This window comes from Miscanthus floridulus, chromosome 8 (genome assembly GCF_019320115.1).
Source record: "Miscanthus floridulus cultivar M001 chromosome 8, ASM1932011v1, whole genome shotgun sequence".
Lineage (NCBI taxonomy): Eukaryota > Viridiplantae > Streptophyta > Magnoliopsida > Poales > Poaceae > Miscanthus > Miscanthus floridulus.
This window is the reverse complement of record NC_089587.1, coordinates 22,627,421-22,647,374: the sequence shown is the minus strand read 5'-3', so window position 1 is coordinate 22,647,374 and position 19,954 is coordinate 22,627,421. Positions and strand designations below refer to the sequence as shown.

Below are 19,954 nucleotides of genomic sequence, written 5' to 3'. Positions count from 1 at the left end.
AAGGGGACTAAATCTAAGAAGGAGGTGGATAATGTTCCCAATCAACAAGAAAATAAGGCCCGTTTAGATGCGAATTTTTTTGGCTTTTGGCTACTGTAACACTTTCGTTTGTATTTGGCAAAAAATGTCCAATTATAGACTATTTAGGCTTAAAAGATTCGTCTCGCCAATTATAGGCAAACTGTGCAATTAGTTATTCTTTTTATCTATATTTAATGCTTCATGCATGTGCCGTAAGATTTGATGTGACGGAAAATCTTAAAAAATTTTAGATTTTGGGTGGAATCTAAACAGGGCCAAGCTTCTAGACTACCTGGAACTCCAGCGCACACGTGTTGTCTGCAACGCTGATGCCCCCATTCATGTACACATTTTTATGCTACTTTTCTTTCATGTTCACGTGTTGTCTGCAATGATGATGCCCCCCCATTCATGAACACACATTTTATGCTACTCTTCTTTCATGTCTTTGCATTTGTTACTCATGATCACCTGCATGACTAGCTTTGCACATTTTTGTGGTGAAATTGTCTGCTTGATATATTCAGTGATTTTTGCATGAATTTAGTGTGCTGATAACTTTATCTTGCATAGGAACTTAGTTTCACATAGATGCAAAGATGTTTTGACATTATGCGTTTAATTGATTACTTCACTGAACACGGAAAATTAATTTGTTTTTCACCATGAAGTTTGTGTGCTATTTTTCTTCTGATAAAGGATCGAACAAGTTACTTGATCTTTTTTTCTCTATCTTGTTAAGTGCAGTATTGAATTTGCTGCTATGTGAAGCGACCCCGATTTCCACGAAGGGAAATCCACAGCGTCAAAGTGTAATAAGACCGTTGTAGGTCATATTACCCAAATTCCAGTCGAATATCACATCCACACAACGATAATATCAGAGTACAAATAGTGCGGAATTACGTAAATTATTACATCGCCGCATTGGCGGAATCAAAAGTAGCATTCATTCAGAACAGCTTGAAGATAAGATCGCCAAACTCAAGCGTAGGCACGAACCCCGCATCCGTCAAACTCCTCGGAGCTATACTCCTCAGCAGAACCTGTGTGCCAAAATTTATCAGTACGATTTGTACTGGTCACTCACATCCCTATGAGCATTGCTTTGTGGAAACTGGATGCAAGTTGGACATAGTCAAAGGAACCTATAAAGCTAGAGTTTCCTATGCATTAGCATATCAAGTAAATAATAATAGTTTGTCAAGTTTTAACACCATTTCCACACACATTCTACTTCATTCCCTTTTCCGAGCCAGGTTTCGATCCTGGAATCGATATACCACCATCTCCATTCCATTACCATACCCTCACTCAGTCGACAGGCCAACTCCCTCTCGGCACTATCTCAAGGCCCGTAGCCCCTGGCTACGACCGACTCTCTCTCACGGGGGAAGAAAAGGACTCATCTCACTATCCAGTTTAAGTGAAACCCAGGAAAGGTTCATAGCCGATAAGTCGGCACATGTATCGATCGATCAACCATACACTCTGCAGAGGTTTTACATAACCACAAGATCCGCCTTCCTCGCTGACCGTCGTTAACTAGGCTGATTCCGGCCGCTTGCTAGCCTAGGATAATGCCACTCTACCATTCAGCCCTGGTTCACCCCAAGTCAAGTCTGGGGTGGCTGAAACTGTGAGTCATGAGTCGGGTCCACAAGGTCTCCATGAAGTCTCGGAAGGGTGTGGGGGAATCCTCCGCGTCCCGTACCTCCTTACACTGTCCGCTATCAACCTAGCAGTAGTGGCAATATCCTACCAAGTAGTCCAGCCATCCCGCACCATATAGGGCGAGTGGTACGTAAGGCTTCCCGGTGAATCTGAGTACTAGTAAGTCCTTAGGGTTGACCAAGCTAGAATGTCTTCATCAGGGTTTCCATTTATCGTGCCACCATAGCACCTCTATCCCAGGCTCCTCCCATTACAGGTTCACACCCAGGACCACCTCATATACCATTTACCCACCACAGGTATCCATTTCCAGGGGTGCCCAGGTAGCATCCCATAGCAAGACTTGCCCCAGGCTCGTCGTATACTCCAACTTGGTCGACACAACCCTCACCCTCCACACACCCAAGTCACACACGCAGCACTTTCTCCATAGTCCAGGTAACACCAGTTTCCACCACGCACGTAGTATAAGCGTAGTAGAAGTATAAGTAATGAAATATATAGCAGTAAGCGTGTGTCTAGCCTAATAGCAGGGTATGCAGGGGTAAGGTTACGTCAAGGTAAAGCCCTTCAAGTAAGCATACTACCATGCGAGTCCTATCATAATATGACTGTAGCAGTAAAGTAAAGCAATAGCAGTTCTATGTTAGCCATGCGTAATAGGTGCTACAAGATTGGGTGGGATGTGGCACCTTCAGTGTAGTCGTCTTCGTTCTCCTCACGGTACTCACGGTCCTCGTCCATCAGGTTCTCCTCCGAGTCTGCATCGTTCGCATTATAGTCGCGTTAGCGACGTCTATAGAATAGGACAAAGAAGCAATGAAAATTCAAAAGAGCCAAATGCACTCAAACATGGGTTCATTGCGTAGAGCTTGATTTTAGATGAATTTTGGTCCTGGTTTCGTATTTTTCCGAGGTCGTATGAATTAGTTATGAATTTCCGAAGTTTAAATCATTTCTGAAATTGGATAAAGGCTGAATTAATCCTGGGCTAACACGTGTCACGGTGTGACTGGTTCACGTGGCATGCTGACGTCAGCATGACGTCATCGTCTCGGTTCCGAGCTAACAGGTGGGGTCCAGCTGACGTCAGCATGACGTCATCAGCGTCATCAGTCCGGTAGGTGGGACCAGGGCTTTCGGGTCACTGACAGGTGGGTCCGGTCAAAGTCAACGTCGGTCAACGGCGAGTCAATGGTCAACGGTCTATGGTCAACGGTCAGGGTCACTGACGTGTGGGGCCAGGGCTGCTGACGTCAACAGCTGATGTCATCGTGACATCAGCATGACGTCACCCTGGCTGGGTTGGCTTCTGACGTGTGGGTCCCGTGTGACGTCAGCATGACGTCAGCATCTGACATGTGGGTCCAGAGCGTCTGTGCTACTGACATGTGGGGCCAGGTCAACGGTCAACATTGACCGGTCAACGGTCAATATAGGTCGGGTCTCGACTAGGCCTAGACAGGACTGGATCAGGGCCGGGCTTGGCCCGCCACGTGGCATGCTGTGGTGCTGCCACATCATGTCCTTGGGCCTTTGCTGGGCTTCGTTTCCAGGCTGTGGGCGTGAGCGTGGCTCACGGTGGACCCATGTTCACGGTCCATAGACCTAAGGCAGGGTCCATGGTGGACCGAGTCCACCATCTTTTCCCTCGACCTGGCTCACGTGCACCGAGTGCAGGGCTGCGCTGCTCAACTCGCCCCTTCTCTGTTTCTTCCACGGTCGTGCTCCCACCGGCGGCGTGCCTCGTCGGCGAGCCTTGCCGTAGGCGCTGGTGCCCAATTGAGGAGGAGAAAGGCTTCGCCGAGCCTCGGCATACACGGTGGTGGACTCTAAGTGGTGGCCAGGGCTTTCTAGAGCATCGGCCACGGTGGTCGGCGGCTGGGCGTGGCGGCGCTCGTCGGTGTGGCATGGTTAGGCTGTGGTGGTGGCCAAGAGCGTGTGTTGGCGGGGCTCGTGAGTTTCCCGTGGCTCCAGCGAACAGGGCGGGTGAGTCAGGGAGGCGCCAGGCGCTCCCAGCGGTACTGGCCACGGTGGTCTAGTGCTCTGGCCGGTGGTCTGGTGCTCAGACTGGAGGTCTGGTGCTCGGAGGTGGTCTGGTGCTCTGGCCAAGGGGTTGTGGCTGACTATCGTCGACTTGGTCTACGTGGCTACGTTCTAGTCTAGCGAGGTGGTCGGGTGCTCCGGTGGTGGCTGCGCCATGGCGGCGGCGTCGTGAGCATGGCGTGCGTGCTCTGCTTCGGCGTCCGTGGGGCTTGGAGGGTCTACAGCGTCCAAGGGCTCGGAGGTGGTCGCGACATGCGCGTGAGTGTGCTGTGCTTGTGTGCCTAGAGACCGGGGATGGCCTTGGCCTACGCGCTCACGGTATGGAGCGCCATGACCGGAGTAGCAGGGTCCGGCGGCGAGCAGGGGAAGAACCGGGGGCTCATCGTAGGTGTTGTGGAAGAGGGGATGGCGGTGCAGTGATGAGTTGCGGCCGTGTAGCTCCGGAAGCCGTGCAGTGCCGACCCGCGACTGTGATGACGACGACGGCGTCGGCCTCGGCTCCGGCGACTTCGGCAGCGCGCGGGGGCTCCGATCCTCCTCTCATGATCTCCTTCTCAGCCCTCTACTCTTGGTGTGGTGCGGCTGCTGGGCCACCAAGCGGCGGCGGAGGCTGAGGGAGAGGCTAAGGCGCCGGGCGTGAGCGGCGTGCGGGCTGGCTTTATAGCCGAGCACCATGCCTCCCATGGCGGCTGGCATCGTGCGGTGGAGGCGTGTGCACCACATCAGACGGTGGTGCGGGGTTGCGTGGGCGCGGCGCAAGGGGGACAGGGTCATGCCTCGGGCGTGACCCCCTGGCCCGCCCCTGCCACCGCGGTCGGCTCTTGGTCGTGCGGGCGGTTGAGCGTGGCGTGGAGAAGATGAACAGGAGGGCTAACATGCGGGGCCCGCGGGGCAGCGGCAGCAGGCGAGCGGAGGGCGCGCGGGCTTGCTGGGCCGGTTCTTGGGCCGCGCGCATGTGCTGGGAAGACGGGAAGGGGGTTGGCAGGCCGGTTGGGCTGGCTGGCTGGCGCGGGCCGAACAGGCCGAGCCTACAAGGCCTTCTTCTTCCCTTTTTCTTTTTCTTCTTCCTTGATTTGAATTCAAATTTGGTTTTTAAATTTGGATTCCAAATTGGTGCACCATATTCATTGGAGTTGTTAAGCATATCATAACTCAATTGGAAATCCAAATCACATTTTGAATAATCAATGTATGCAACACTTTATTTGTTAGAATTTAAATAAACACAATTAACTAATGGACATGCCATGCTTATGTGTTAACTTGGGTTGGGGTTAGACCTAATGCATCTCTTAGGTTGGGTTACTATACATGACACTCATCATCGCATGGGAGTTTTAAGAAAAATTTTGTAGTTGGTATTTTTAGTGTGTGGATTTTTGGGTTGTTACAGTCCTACCCCCTTAACAGAATCTCGTCCCTGAGATTAAAGCGTAACGTACTCTTCAAAGAGGTAAGGATATCGTAGCTGAGGTCAGACTCTTTCTCCCATGTTGCTTCTCTCTCTGTGTGATTACTCCATTGGATCTTGCACATAGGAATAGTTTTGCTTCGGGTCTCTTTGGTATCTCTTCCCAGAATTTTGATAGGATGTTCTTTATACTCAAGTGTATCTTGAATGTCAAGTGTACCAGTCGGGATTACTTCATCGGGCACTCTCAAACACTTGCGTAGCTGTGAGACATGGAATACGGGATGTACACCTATCAATTCCTCGGGTAGCTCAAGTTTGTAGGCGAGCTTTCCAATCCTCTTGCAAATCTTGTATGGGCCAACAAATCTAGGGGCAAGCTTTCCTTTCACATAGAATCTGACAGTTCCACGTAGCGGGGATACCTTGAATAGATGAAATCTCCCACATTGAACTCAAGTTCTCTTCTCCTTTTGTCAGCATAGCTCTTGTATCGAACTTTGAGCAATTCTCAAGTTCTCCTTCACTTGAGCAACTCCTTCTTCGGCATCTTGAATCTTGGCGAAGTCAAAGAACGATCTTTCTCCCGGTTGGGACCACATCAAGGTGTCTTACAAGGTCTGCCATATAGAGCTTCAAATGGCGACATCTTGATACTGGCTTGGTAGCTGTTGTTGTAAGAGAACTCTACATAGGGTAGGCATTTCTCCCTAGTCAGAGCCATAATTTAGTACACTAGCGCGAAGCATGTCTTCTAAGATCTGATTTACTCGTTTTGTCTGTCCATCTGTCTGTGGGTGATAAGCAGTACTGAAATCAAGTTTGGTTCCAATGGACTTGTGTAGAGCTTCCCAGAATCGGGACACAAACTGAGGACCACGATCAGATACAATGCTAGAGGGAGCTCCATGCAGTCTGAGAATATGCTCAACATATAGATCCGCTAATTTTTTGGCATTGGTCTTGGTCTTAACTGGTACAAAGTGAGCAATCTTGGTCAAACGACCGACAATCACCCAGATGGAATCATTGCCTTTCTATGAACGGGGCAATCCAACTATGAAATCCATATATATGTTCTCCCATTTCCACTCGGGAACGTCAAGAGACTTCAGCAAACCTGCAGGCCTTTGATGTTCAGCCTTGACTCTATTATAGGTGTCACATCATGCCACATGTCCTGCAATGTCTGTCTTCATGCCTTTCCACCAGAAGTGTTTCTTCAAGTCTTGATACATCTTTGAACCTCCAGGGTGAACACAGTACTTGGAATCATGAGCCTTCTGACAGAATTTCCTCTCGTAGTACCGGGTCAGATGGAACACAGATTCTATTCTTGAACCAGATGGTTCCTTGTTCATCTTCCTGGTGGTTGGTCTTGTAGCCTAGTTTCATCAGACCACTGAAGATATTCAATCTCTTCACAACTTTTCTGAGCTTGACGGATGCGATCTGTGAGATCATACTGTATGCGGAGCTCATTCAACAAGTCATGCGGTAGTATCTCAAGTTGGAAATCATCAATCTCTTCCTTGAGCTCAGGTGGTACGGATTCAGTGATCAAGGCGTGATAGTAACTCTTGCGACTGAGAGCATCTGCGACTACATTAGCTTTTCCTGGATGATAGTGAATTTCTAGGTCATAGTCCTTGATCAATTCTAGCCATCGGTGTTGCCTCATATTTAGATCTTCCTGAGTGAAAAAGTACTTCAAGCTCTTGTGATCCGTATAGATATCACACTTATTGCCTATCAAGTAGTGTCTCCAGATCTTCAAGGCATGCACAACTGCTGCTAACTCGAGATCATGAGTAGGGTAACGGTTCTCAGTGTTCCTTTCAACTGTCGAGAAGCATATGCTATCACTCTCCCATCTTGCATCAGTACACAACCAAGTCCTTGACAGGATGCATCACAATAGACCACTAAATCTTTGCTGATATCAGGCAATGCTAGCACAGGAGTTGTGGTAAGCTTCAGTTTCAGTTCCTGGAAGCTTTGTTCGCACGCGGGCGTCCATTCAAACTCCTTAGTCTTCTTCAGAAGGTTGGTCATTGGACGGGCTATCTTGGAGAAGTTCTCAATGAATCGGCGATAATATCCAGCCAATCCCAAGAAACTTCTGATTTCTGTCACATTACGGGGTTGATCCCACTCTTTCACAGGCTTCAATCTTGGCTAGGTCAACTGCGACACCTTCAGCTGATAGTACATGGCCTAAGAAGGCAACTTCCTGTAGCCAAAACTTCGCATTTGCTGAACTTTGCGTAGAGCTGATGTTGGGCTAGCTTCTCAAGCACCGTTCTCAGATGATGTTTATGTTCTTCAGCGATGGATGAATAGACAAGGATGTCATCAATGAATACCACCACGAACTTATCCAGATCATCCATGAAAACCTTATTCATCATGTTCATAAAGTATGTGGGAGCGTTCGTGAGTCCAAAGGACACCACGGTGAACTCAAACTGCCCATACCTCGTCACAAAAGTTGTCTTCGGGATGTCACTCTCTTGAATCTTCATCTGATGATAGCCGGATCTGAGATCAATCTTGGAGAAATACTTGGCACCTCGAAGCTGATCAAGCAGATCATCGATTCCTCGGTAGAGGGTACTTGTTCTTGATGGTGACTGTGTTCAAGTTCCGGTAATCAATGCACATTCTCATTGAGCCATCCTTCTTCTTAACAAACAAAATAGGGGATCCCCAGGGTGAAGCACTGGGTCTGATATATCCCTTCGAGATGAGCTCATCAAGCTGTTTCTTGAGCTCGGCCAGTTCATCAACTGACATGCGATAGGGTCTCTTGGCAATGGGTCCTGTTCCCGGCAAAAGATCAATGATGAACTCTACATCACGGTCTGGTGGCATACCCGATAATTCTTCAGGGAATACATCGGGATAGTCTCTGACCACTAGGCACATCATGAACTGTCTTCTCCTCTTTCTGTGATTCTGAACTCGCTTTAAGGGCACACAAGATAGAGGTAGACTTTCTAGACTGGGGTTCACATCTAATGACTTGGCCTGATGGGTGGGTCACTTGGACATATCTAGGTGAACATGATATGATACCTCGGTGAATGGTTAACCAATCCATACCTAAGATGACATCTAGGTTAGTGGAAGGTAAGCAGGGTTAGGTCGGCTTTAAAGATAAGACCCTCAATGGTAAGACTCACTCCCTTATAGACTGTGGGTGCACTTTAGGTCTCCTAAAGGTGAGCATGGTGATGATAGGCTTTTCACGTGGGGTTACAGGCAGGTCATGTTCTCTGTGCAAACTTGGATGATATGTAAGAACAAGTTGCTCTAGAGTCAAATAGAACTGATGCAGTATTGCCATTAACTAAAAACATACCGTACACCACAGTCAGGGGCAGCCTGTGCTTCCTCGACGTCCAGATGGTTGAGACGTCCACGGGTAGCAGATCCCTTGAACTGAGACTTCTGAGCAGCTGAGTTCTGAGGGCACTCAGTGGCTTTGTGACCTAGTTGGCCACAAGCGAAAGCAGGTGAAAGGCGTACCGCCTGTAGGGGTTGGCGTGGGTGCCTTCCAGTTTCTAGTGCTTGGTGCAGGAGCGGTTCTGTGCTGGGCGTTCATTCGCTGAGCGGGGACGGTTGAACGTGATCCTGAGTGTTGCGGTCCTAAGTGTAATGGTCCCGGGTGTAATGATCCTAAGTAGGGCGAGAGTATTTGGCGGTGTAGCCTCCACTTCCCCTACTCGATCTAGGGTTGTCATCCCTGTTGTGGCGAGAGCGTTCCCTGGATGGTGCATCTCTGCGGAACCTCTTGCGATCACGACCACGGAGAGACTCCTCAGGCTTATGCTTCCTCTCCCTATACTCTTCTCTAGCTTCAGCACGGTCCTTCTCGATCTGGATGCAGCGATCCACCAGAGCACGCAACGTGTTACTCTCAATACCGCCAAACTTCAGCTTGATGTGCAGGGTTAAGTCCCTTGCGGTAATAGTATAGCTTCTCCTTCTCAGAGTTCACAACATAGGAAGGTGCATAGTGAAGAAGATTGGTGAAATGAGTAGTGTACTCAGTCACCCTGTCCTTTCCCATCTTGATGTTGCGGAACTCCTCAGCTTTGGCCTCCATGATACCCTTGGGAATGTGATACTCAGTGAATGCTTCGGTGAACTCATCCCATGAGATGTTGGCAGGGTCCTCATGGGAATCACTAAAACTGTCCCACCAGGCGCGTGCTGCACCTGTGAGCTGGTGTGCGGCTGCTCCAACACACTCATCGTCGGTGAAAGTAGTGAGGTCAAGCTTCTTCTCCATCTCCTTGAGCCAGTCATTGGCTACAAGCAGGATCAGGGTCGGTGCCATCATAGGTAGGTGGCCTTAGCTTCAGGAATCCCTCTAGCTTCCTTTGGAAGTCATTCTGCTGACCTCCCTGGCGACGATTTGCTCCTTCAATAAGAGCTGCAAGAAGCTAGGGTCTATTGTGCCATCACTTATGCCAGGTTCGGTGGTGGTGGTGGTGGAATGTTCTCCTCATGGGCGGACTATTCTCCAGGTGGAAGGGTATCCCTCCACATCCATGGCCATGGCCATGACCACGGTTGTTGCCACCATGTCCCCCATTTGGTTCAGCTGGTTTAGGGGTGGGCGCACGTCCACGGTTCATTAGGCGATTAGATCAGCGGTTCAGCATCTGCAACACGGATCATAGAGAATTTAAGTGCTTGTACCATAAGTGCTTATAATTCAATATGATTACGTGATTTTGACGATTTAAAGAAAAACATTTATACTATCCAACACTCATTACAAAGAAGCAATAAGATCCATAAGATGCAATAAGATCCAAAACATTCATTACATGGGTTTTATTACATAGCATCATCTCCAGTAGCTACACTTGAAGACGTGCGAGAATCGTACTATGCATAATGTCTCATAATACATCTCATAAGGGGTACATCATGGGGTACAACTTACGGAAGCTACTGACATGACTCATGACCACGCAGGGTCATTCTACTCTAACTCGTACACCGCAGCCGGGATACGACTGTTCTCGATCTCGATCTCCTCGTCTGACTTGTGAAGTCGGGACACGTACTTCAAGGCCTCGGCGAGCTCCTCAGTAGGCTTGGCTCCAGGTAGGGTAGGGCAGGCGTCTAGGTTGAGGCGAGTCGGGGCTAACTCAAACTCCTCTATCCTAGGCTTAGTCTTGCTACGAACCTCCTTGGGTAGCTGATCCCACATACCCTTCATCTCCCTGAGGCGCTTCCTGTCAGACTTCTGCCAAGCCTGCCATGTCCTCTCACACTTGTCCTGTAGGTACTCGGTCTACCTAAGTGCCTCAATCAGGTGACCCTGGTTGCGAACAGCCTTCTTCCTGAAGTCCTCTAGCTCCTGAGTCAGGGTCTTGTTCCGAGATTGGATCTTCAGCATATCAATCCCCTTGGATCTCTCTCTGTCTCCTCTACGGTTGAACTCGGCCTTCTTGTCGTCCAACTCTCTCTACAACTCCAAGACCTTGCTATCGAGGTAGCAGTTCATGTTGCCTAGGTCGGCTGCTTTGTCCTATAAGTCAGCGACCTTGGCTCTGTGGACTTCTTCACGATGGTTGAGCTCGTCCTGTAGCTTGGCAACTGTCTCCAGTAGACTAGCTCGCTCCTGTGCTCCCTGCGAGTCTCGCTCCTGGTACTCCCACTGAAGGGCCTGGTCCTGACGTATCCTCTGCTCCAACTGGGTCACGTACCTGTCCTACTCCAGTAGGTGAATAGCTGAGACACGAAGGCATCTATCCTCCTTGGCAAGGATAACTCTACTGGCTATGAAACTCTGCTCGCTAGGGGTAAGGCTGAGGTCGAGGGCATGGGGAAGTAGACATGAACTTGGTCGTCTTCAGGTGCTCGTAGTGGTCCCTCATCACTCTACGAAGTGCCTTGTGTGAGATAGCTCGCAGTCCCTTCCTCGACTGTGTCCTCTATAGTTAACTCGGTGGAAGCTAGGACAGAAGGTAAGGTAGTGCTAGCTAGGAACTCGACTGAGGTGACAATCGGTCCTTCGATTCCTCCTTCCTGAGCTAGCTTCCGGTGCAGGTGACCTTGACAAGCTCGTCGGGGACACCTATCGTGATGAGAACTCGGCAGAGGGTCTGTGCAAAACCCCCGAGCTCACGTAGGTCAAAGGTAAGCTTGGCGTGGTCTAGAGGTAGCGGTCCTAGAGGTGGCCAGTCGACGTTCAGTTACCATCTGCATGTTTTAAGGAATCAGGTGTTAGCAGGTCCATATTAGATAAGCCTTGCATAAAGGTAAATGCAGGGTCGGTATATAACCGAAAGAAGGGCTAGTTCACGTCCTATTCTATCGTCTATTTCTAAGGGTTTCGTCCTAAGGTCAAGTATGGCTCTGATACCAACTGAAGCACCCCGATTTCTACGAAGGGAAATCCACAGCAGTCGAAGTGTAATAAGACCGTTGTAGGCCATATTACCCAAATTTCAGTCGAATATCACATCCATACAACGATAATATCATAGTACAAATAGTGCAGAATTACGTAAATTATTACATCGCCGCATTGGCGAAATCAAAAGTAGCATTCATTCAGAACAGCTTGAAGATAAGATCGCCAAACTCGAGCGTAGGCATGAACCCCTCATCCATCAAACTTCTCGGAGCTATACTCCTCAGCAGAACCTGTGTGCCAAAATTTATCAGTACGATTTGTACTGGCCACTCCCATCCCTATGAGCATTGCTTTGTGGAAATTGGATGCAAGTTGGACATAGTCAAAGGAACCTATAAAGCTGGAGTTTCCTATGCATTAGCATATCAAGTAAATAATAATAGTTTGTCAAGTTTTAACACCATTCCCACACACATTCCACTCCATTCCCTTTTTCGAGCCAGGTTTCGATCCTGGGATCGATATACCACCATCTCTATTCCATTACCATACCCTCGCTTAGTCGACAGGCCAACTCCCTCTCGGCACTGTCTCAAGGCCCATAGCCCCTGGCTACGACCGACTCTCTCTCACGGGGGAAGAAGAATGACTCATCTCACAATCCAGTTTAAGCGAAACCCAGGAAAGGTCCATAGCCGATAAGTCGGCACATGTATCGATCGATCAACCATACACTCTGCAGAGGTTTTACATAACCACAAGATCTGCCTTCCTCGCTGACCGTCGTCAACTAGGCTGATTTCGGCCGCTTGCTAGCCTAGGATAATGCCACTCTACCATTCAGCCCTAGTTCACCCCAAGTCAAGTCTGGTGTGGCTGAAACTGTGAGTCATGAGTCGGGTCCACAAGGTCTCCATGAAGTCTCGAAAGGGTGTGGGGGAATCCTCCGTGCCCCGTACCTTCTTACACTATCCGCTATCATCCTAGCAGTAGTGGCAATATCCTACCAAGTAGTCCAGCCGTCCCACACCATATAGGGCGAGTGGTACGTAAGGCTTCCCGGTGAATCTGAGTACTAGTAAGTCCTTAGGGTTGACCAAGCTAGAATGTCTTCATCAGGGTTTCCATTTATTGTGCCACCACAGCACCTCTATCCCGGGCTCCTCCCATTACAGGTTCACACCCAGGACCACCTCATATACCATTTACCCACCACAGGTATCCATTTTCAGGGGTGCCCAGGTAGCATCCCATAGCAAGACTTGCCCTAGGCTCGTCGTATACTCCAACTTGGTCGACACAACCCTCACCCTCCACACACCCAAGTCACACACGCAGCACTTTCCCTATAGTCCAGGTAACACTAGTTTCCACCACGCACGTAGTATAAGCGTAGTAGAAGTATAAGTAATGAAATATATAGCAGTAAGCGTGTGTCTAGCCTAATAGCAGGGTATGCAGGGGTAAGGTTGCGTCAAGGTAAATGCCTTCAAGTAAGCATACTACCATGCGAGTCCTATCATAATATGACTGTAGCAGTAAAGTAAACCGATAGCAGTTCTATGTTAGCCATGCGTAATAGGTGCTACGAGATTGGGTGGGATGTGGCACCTTTAGTGTAGTCATCTCCGTTCTCCTCACGGTACTCATGGTCCTCGTCCGTTAAGTTCTCCTCTGAGTCTGCATCGTTCGCATTATAGTCACGTTAGCGACGTCTATAGAATAGCACAAAGAAGCAATGGAAATTCAAAAGAGCCAAATGCACTCAAACATGGGTTCATTGCGTAGAGCTTGATTTTAGATGAATTTTGGTCCTGGTTTCGTATTTTTCCGACGTTGTATGAATTAGTTATGAATTTCTGAAGTTTAAATCATTTCTAAAATTGGATAAAGGCTGAATTAATCCTGGGCTGACACGTGTCATGGTGTGACTGGTTCACGTGGCATGCTGACGTCAGCATGAAGTCCGCATGACGTCATCGTCTCGGTTCCGAGCTGACAGGTGGGGTCCAGCTGACGTCAGCATGACGTCATCAGCGTCATCAATCCGGCAGGTGGGACCAGGGCTTTTGGGTCACTGACAGGTGGGTCCGGTCAAAGTCAACGTCAGTCAACGGTTAGTCAACGGTCAACGGTCTACGGTCAACGGTCAGGGTCACTGACGTGTGGGGCCAGGGCTGCTGGCGTCAACAGTTGATGTCATCGTGACGTCAGCATGACGTCACCCTGGCTGGGTTGGCTTCTGACGTGTGGGTACCGTGTGACGTCAGCATCTGACATGTGGGTCCAGAGCGTCTGTGCTACTGACATGTGGGGCCAGGTCAACGGTCAACGTTGACCGGTCAACGGTCAATACGGGCCGGGTCTCGACTGGGCCTGGACAGGACTGGATCTGGGCCGGGCTTGGCCTGCCACGTGGCATGCTGTGGTGCTGCCACGTCACGTCCTTGAGCCTTTACTGGGCTTCGTTTCCAGGCTGTGAGCGTGAGCGTGGCTCACGGTGGACCCATGTTCACGGTCCATAGACCTAAGGCAGGGTCCATGGTGGACCGAGTCCACCGTCTTTTCCCTCGGCCCGGCTCACGTGCACCGAGTGCAGGGCTGCGCTGCTCAACTCGCCCCTTCTCCTCTGTTTCTTCCACGGCCGTGCTCCCGCCGGCGGTGTGCCTCGTCGGCGAGCCTTGCCGTAGGCGTTGGTGCCCAATTGAGGAGGAGAAAGGCTCCGCCGAGCCTCGGCGTACACGGTGGTGGACTCTAAGTGGTGGCCAGGGCTTTCTAGAGCATCAGCCACGGTGGTCGGCGGCTGGGCGTGGCGGCGCTCGTCGGTGTGGCATGGTCAGGCTGTGGTGGTGGCCAAGAGCGTGTTTGGCGGGGCTCATGAGTTTCCCGTGGCTCCAGCGAACAGGGCGGGCGAGTCAGGGAGGCGCCAGGCGCTCCCAGCGGTACTGGCCACGGTGGTCTGGTGCTCTGGCCGGTGGTCTAGTGCTCGGACCAGTGGTCTGGTGCTCGGACCAGTGATCTGGTGCTCAGAGGTGGTCTGGTGCTCTGGCCAAGGGGCTGCGGCTGACTATCGTCGACTTGGTCTACGCGGCTACGTTCTAGTCTAGCAAGGTGGTCGGGTGCTCCGGTGGTGGCTGCGCCATGGCGGCGGCGTCGTGAGCATGGCATGCGTGCTCTGCTTCGGCGTCCGTGGGGCTTGGAGGGTCTACAGCATCCAAGGGCTCGGAGGTGGTCACGACGTGCGCGTGAGTGTGTTGTGCTTGTGTGCCTAGAGACCGGGGATGGCCTTGGCCTACGCGCTCACGGTATGGAGCGCCATGGCCGGAGTAGCAGGGTCCGACGGCGAGCAAGGGAAGAACCGGGGGCTCACCGTAGATGTTGTGGAAGAGGGGATGGCGGTGCAGTGACGAGTTGCGGTCGTGTAGCTCCGGAAGCCGTGCAGTGCCGACCTGCGACCGTGATGACGACGACGGCGTCGGCCTCGGCTCTGGCGACTTCGGCAGCGACGCGGGGGCTCCGATCCTCCTCACAATCTCCTTCTCGGCCCTCTACTCTCAGGTGCTGGTGCAGGCTGCTGGGCCACCAAGCAGCGGCGGAGGCTGAGGGAGAGGCTAAGGCGCCGGGAGTGAGCGGCGTGCGGGCTAGCTTTATAGCCGAGCACCATGCCTCCCATGGCGGCTAGGCCTCGTGCGGTGGAGGCGTGTGCACCGCATCAGACGGTGGTGCGGGGTTGCAGTGGGCGCGGCGCAAGGGGGACAGGGTCATGCCCCAGGGCGTGATCCCCTGGCCCGCCCCTACCACCGCGGTCGGCTCTTGGTCGCTGCTGGGCGGTTGAGCGTGGCAGTGGAGAAGATGAACAGGGGAAGGCTGACAGGGTGGGGCCTAGCAGGGCAGCGACAGCAGGCGAAGCGGAAGGGCGCGCGGGCTGTGCTGGACGGCTCGTGGGCCGCGTGCGCAGTGCTGGGAAGGACGAGAAGGGGGTTGGCAGGCCGGTTGGGCTGGCTGGCTGGCGCGGGCCGAGCAGGCCGAGCCTGCGAGGCCTTCTTCTTCCCTTTTTCTTTTTCTTCTTCCTTGATTTGAATTCAAATTTGGTTTTTAAATTTGGATTCCAAATTGGTGCACCATATTCATTGGAGTTGTTAAGCATATCATAACTCAATTGGAAATCCAAATCACATTTTGAATAATCAATGTATGCAACACTTTTATTTGTTAGAATTTAAATAAACACAATTAACTAATGACATGCCATGCTTATGTGTTAACTTGGGTTGGGGTTAGACCTAATGCATCTCTTAGGTTGGGTTACTATACATGACACTCATCATCGCATGGGAGTTTTAAGAAAAATTTTGTAGTTGGTATTTTTAGTGTATGGATTTTTGGGTTGTTACACTATGCACACAAATTCTCTGTGAAAATAATCATTTTCATTCTTACTGATATTTTAAGCTTGATTTTTTTTGTCTTGTTGAAATTTATTCCTTGAATACATGCTGGAAATTGTTTGTATTTGTTTTGCTTTATTATTTTTGTGAAATAATTTCCTCTTTATTGATATGAACTTCATTCATTTCTATTATTGGTCTCATATATTACATTTTATGTTTCTCTTGTATGTTTAAAAGACTCAAGGGATCCAACACTCGGGTGCATTTGCTGCTATGGGAGTTGATAATAGCGTGTCAGTGGAGAAGTTTTGCAAGAACTTCAAAATTGAAATAAATCGTCTCACTGAAGATGATATGGAGTTTGATATGATTGGTATTGATGCATCAATAGCTAATGCATTCCTAACAATCCTCATCGCAGAGGTATTTGCATGTTTTCATGTGTACGATAAGATATCCAAGAACTTTCTTCTTTATTTTAGCACTTCATATGTATCGGAGTTCTGTATCAATAAGTGCTTAATTTAATGCTTCCTCTGAACTAGCAGGTTCCTACTATGGCAATTGAGAAAATATTCATGGTTGACAACACCTCAGTTATAGCAGATGAGGTTCTTTCACATAGACTAGGACTTATTCCACTTCATGCAGATCCAAGGCTTTTTGATTATATCTCAGGTAAGTAACTTCAATTGCTCTAGCTTCACCTATACATTTAACATAAGAGCCATCCTATTGTTCCTTTCTATTTTCACAGAAAATGATGTCCCAAATGAAAGGAATACTATTGTTTATAAACTGCATGTTTCATGTCCAAAGGGTTCTCAACGAATTACAGGTATGCCCTTATCTTCCTGCAATGCCTGCTGAGTACATATTCCTGTCATCTTTCAAAATGAAATTCCATGCCCCATGTTGCCTTATTGGAAGAATATCTCATTGTTCAAATTGGAAAGCACAGTTAAACTCATCTGTACTTATGTGACATGTAATAAACGATTTACTAAGTGTACTGTAGTGACAAGTTAAACTTTCCATTTGTAGTTTCCTTGTTAATGGGTTTTGCTTACCTCAAGTTGGCATCTTACGCACTTTGTCATTAAATAATTGTTGCTACAACAACAACAACAACAACAAAGCCTTTGTCATTAAATAATTGTTGCTAAAAGAAAAAAAAACTGTGGTAGTTGAAATATGATCCTTTGCCTCCTTATATTTCTCTTTTCTTGTCAGCATAAACCAGATTTCCGGAGAAGGATGGTTGAGATTTTCTAGTAGTGTAACTTGTAAGTGTTGACTGCTTGGTTGTCTGTGACAGTGAAATCTAGTGAACTAGAGTGGCTACCAGAAGGTAGCCAATTAAGCATGGCAGCCCCTGCGCAGTCTGGGGACAAACAGAAGACTTTCACTTCCTTCAGTCAAAGCCAAAAGGAGATCTTAGAAAAGCCTCTCGGTGTGAAGTTTAAAGATATTACTATTGCCAGGCTTGGGCCAGGACAGGTAGCTGTGTGACTTGTTTTCTTGGCACCGTTGTGATATGACTAGGTGTACCTACATCTTTTGCACTTCTTGATTCAATATTTTGATTAAGATACTTTGTTGCATGAATGAGTCCACATGGTAAAAATGGAGTCCAGTGGAAATTGCGGAGTTTTAATGTATGCAGCCAATAGCTTTTTCACGAACAGCTTCCTTAACTCATATCATAGAAATAAACTATGTTGGTGATTTGAATTCATTGTGTGACTTTGTGTGCATGCCAGATTTAAAATTTGTAAAGATAATTTGTCCATTATACCAGTTATTTTTTCTCTAAGAATCATTTCCATTGGGGTAATTGTACTTTGTAATTTAATTTGTTCTTTTATAGGCTATTGAGCTCGAGGCACATGCTGTTAAGGGAGTTGGGAAAGTTCATGCCAAGTGGTCTCCAGTTGCTACAGCCTGGTACAGAATGCTCCCTGAGGTAAAATTGTTTAACTAGCGCATTTACAACAAGATGGTGAATAACTGTATCCATTGCTTGTGTCCTGATTCTATATTGCTATATTATCATGTAGGTTGTTATTCTCAAAGAAACTGAAGGTGGTGATGCAGAGGAGCTAGTAAAGAAGTGCCCAATTAATGTTTTTGACATTGAAGACCTGGGTAATGGTAATTTCTCTTTACAACAACAACAATAAAACCTGTCAGTCCCAAACAAGTTGGGGTAGGCTAGAGTTGAAACCCACCAAGAGCCCCTAGTCACGGTTCAGGCACATCAATAGCTGCTTTCCAAGCACTACTATTCAAACATAGATCTCTAGGTATATCCCAAGCTTTCAAATATTTTTTTATTGTCTCCCCACATGTCAATTTCGGTCTACCTCTACCTCTCCTCACATTATTAGCTTGGCTTAGGACTCCACAATGCACTGGAGTAATTTCTCTTTCCCTTTCTTTTTTTAAGAGGCTGAACTTGAGGTAGCAAAGGGAGTCAGAGACTCGGTATTTAGCTTTGGTAGCAGTCAGCAAGATCTTATATATTGATTGTTGGAGCAAGTTGATTGTTTGAAGCATTTGAAATTCTTAACCAGTATCAACCGCTGTTTTAGTCAAAGTTTCTGATGGGTATTGTTTGGAAGTTTGCACAACAAAACCAAGGAGAATTAGAAGAAATGTACTATCCCAGGTTTTCTTAGTTCTCATTTGGAAACTGTATTAGAACACTTGATGCTAAGGGCTAAGGATCAAAAGCAACTTCTGTAACACTGACCTGGATGTCCATTGCACAAACTGTTGGGGATTTAGTCTTCTATAATGACTCCAAGCTTTTTTATGATCGATCTGCCATTCACATTAACCCTTCCAAACTGTTTTCACAGGTGGAAAGAGGGCAGTTGTTGCAAAACCAAGGGCATGCACACTCTGTAGAGAATGTGTCATGGGACCAAATGGGAATCAAGTCGAACTGCGACGTGTTAGAGACCACTTCATATGTAAAGAACTCGGTTATCTTTCCTTAAGTAAAATGTTTTCATTATTGCGCCTTCATAGCTGGACAGCTGCATCACAGAACGGAAGTTTTTCCGATACGATAGCACTGTGGCACTGTACGTCCACCGCAACATTCTAATTCTCCGTGTTGGCTATTGTGTTTTCCTCGCTAGTCACCATGGAGTCCACCGGAGCTCTGCCCCCAGAGGTGTTGTTCACAGAAGCCGTGAAGATTTTGGAAGAGAAGTGCGAGAGGGTCATATCTGAGCTATCCTGAGAGAGGCTGACACTGTCCAACAATGGAGTAAACCGGCTTAATTAGTCTGCCATATCTGGTATTTTACTGGAGACTAGTGTGGCATCAAACATTTTTGTGGTGGATGTTTGGGTCAAGAAATGGGAGCTGAACTAGAATTAGCACTGTTGTGCTATGGAATGTCCTATAACAGTGTAATGTTAGATTAAACTGTGGCAGGTGAATCAACTGGCAACACAGAGACTGGATATTATGGATCGAAATACACGGTTGTGCCACATGCAGTCATGCAGATATCAATGTGTTAGCGCACAAGCAGTCAAGCATTGTGTAACTCTGGATTCTGGAAAGGTGTGCGAATTCAGTTTTCGCTCACAACGTTCAGTTATTATTCATTTGAAGCATCGGTTGATGATGCCCCCACACGGCCGCACCAGAAGCACCACTGTAACTTCTAGGCTGTGTCAGTTGTGACTGTGATGTCATTCTTAAGTTTGTGCCGTGGTTGGGAACATTCGGAATACCATGGGAATGCCTCAGGTCTGAATTTGCCTCTATGTTATGCCCGCTTCATGTGGATGCGTTTTCTTTTCTTTTTCATGCAGTGGCAAGAGCGTAGCTTGCATAAATATTGGTGTGATGGTGTAAATAGAAGGCAATAGTGCAGCAGAGGGGCACAGCAGGCGCGTAGGGCCGATCTGCCGAATTCGGCGGTTTACGGTTTGCTTCCAGACCAGCCCAATATAAATATTCAGTCTGTTCGTTTCGTCATAAACAATCATGGATTATTTACTGTT

At 48.4% G+C, this 19,954-nt stretch overlaps 1 protein-coding gene across 2 annotated transcripts; it reads left to right on the top strand.

Annotated features, from left to right (window-relative positions):
- Positions 1-304: 304 nt before the first annotated feature.
- On the top strand, positions 305-19,903 carry LOC136475956 (uncharacterized). 2 transcript variants are annotated; one of them, XM_066473608.1, is made up of 9 exons: positions 305-364; positions 16,163-16,348; positions 16,474-16,603; positions 16,683-16,763; positions 17,244-17,425; positions 17,796-17,891; positions 17,986-18,079; positions 18,790-18,903; positions 19,075-19,903. In XM_066473608.1, the coding sequence occupies exons 2-9, from the start codon at positions 16,199-16,201 to the stop codon at positions 19,176-19,178; spliced, it is 951 nt and encodes a 316-aa protein (XP_066329705.1). In that variant the 5' UTR covers positions 305-364; positions 16,163-16,198; the 3' UTR covers positions 19,179-19,903. The 2 variants fall into 2 exon arrangements, with proteins under 2 accessions (XP_066329705.1, XP_066329706.1); XM_066473609.1 differs by lacking the exon at positions 305-364 and having other exon boundaries at positions 16,268-16,368; positions 18,790-19,903.
- The last annotated feature ends 51 nt before the right edge of the window (positions 19,904-19,954 follow it).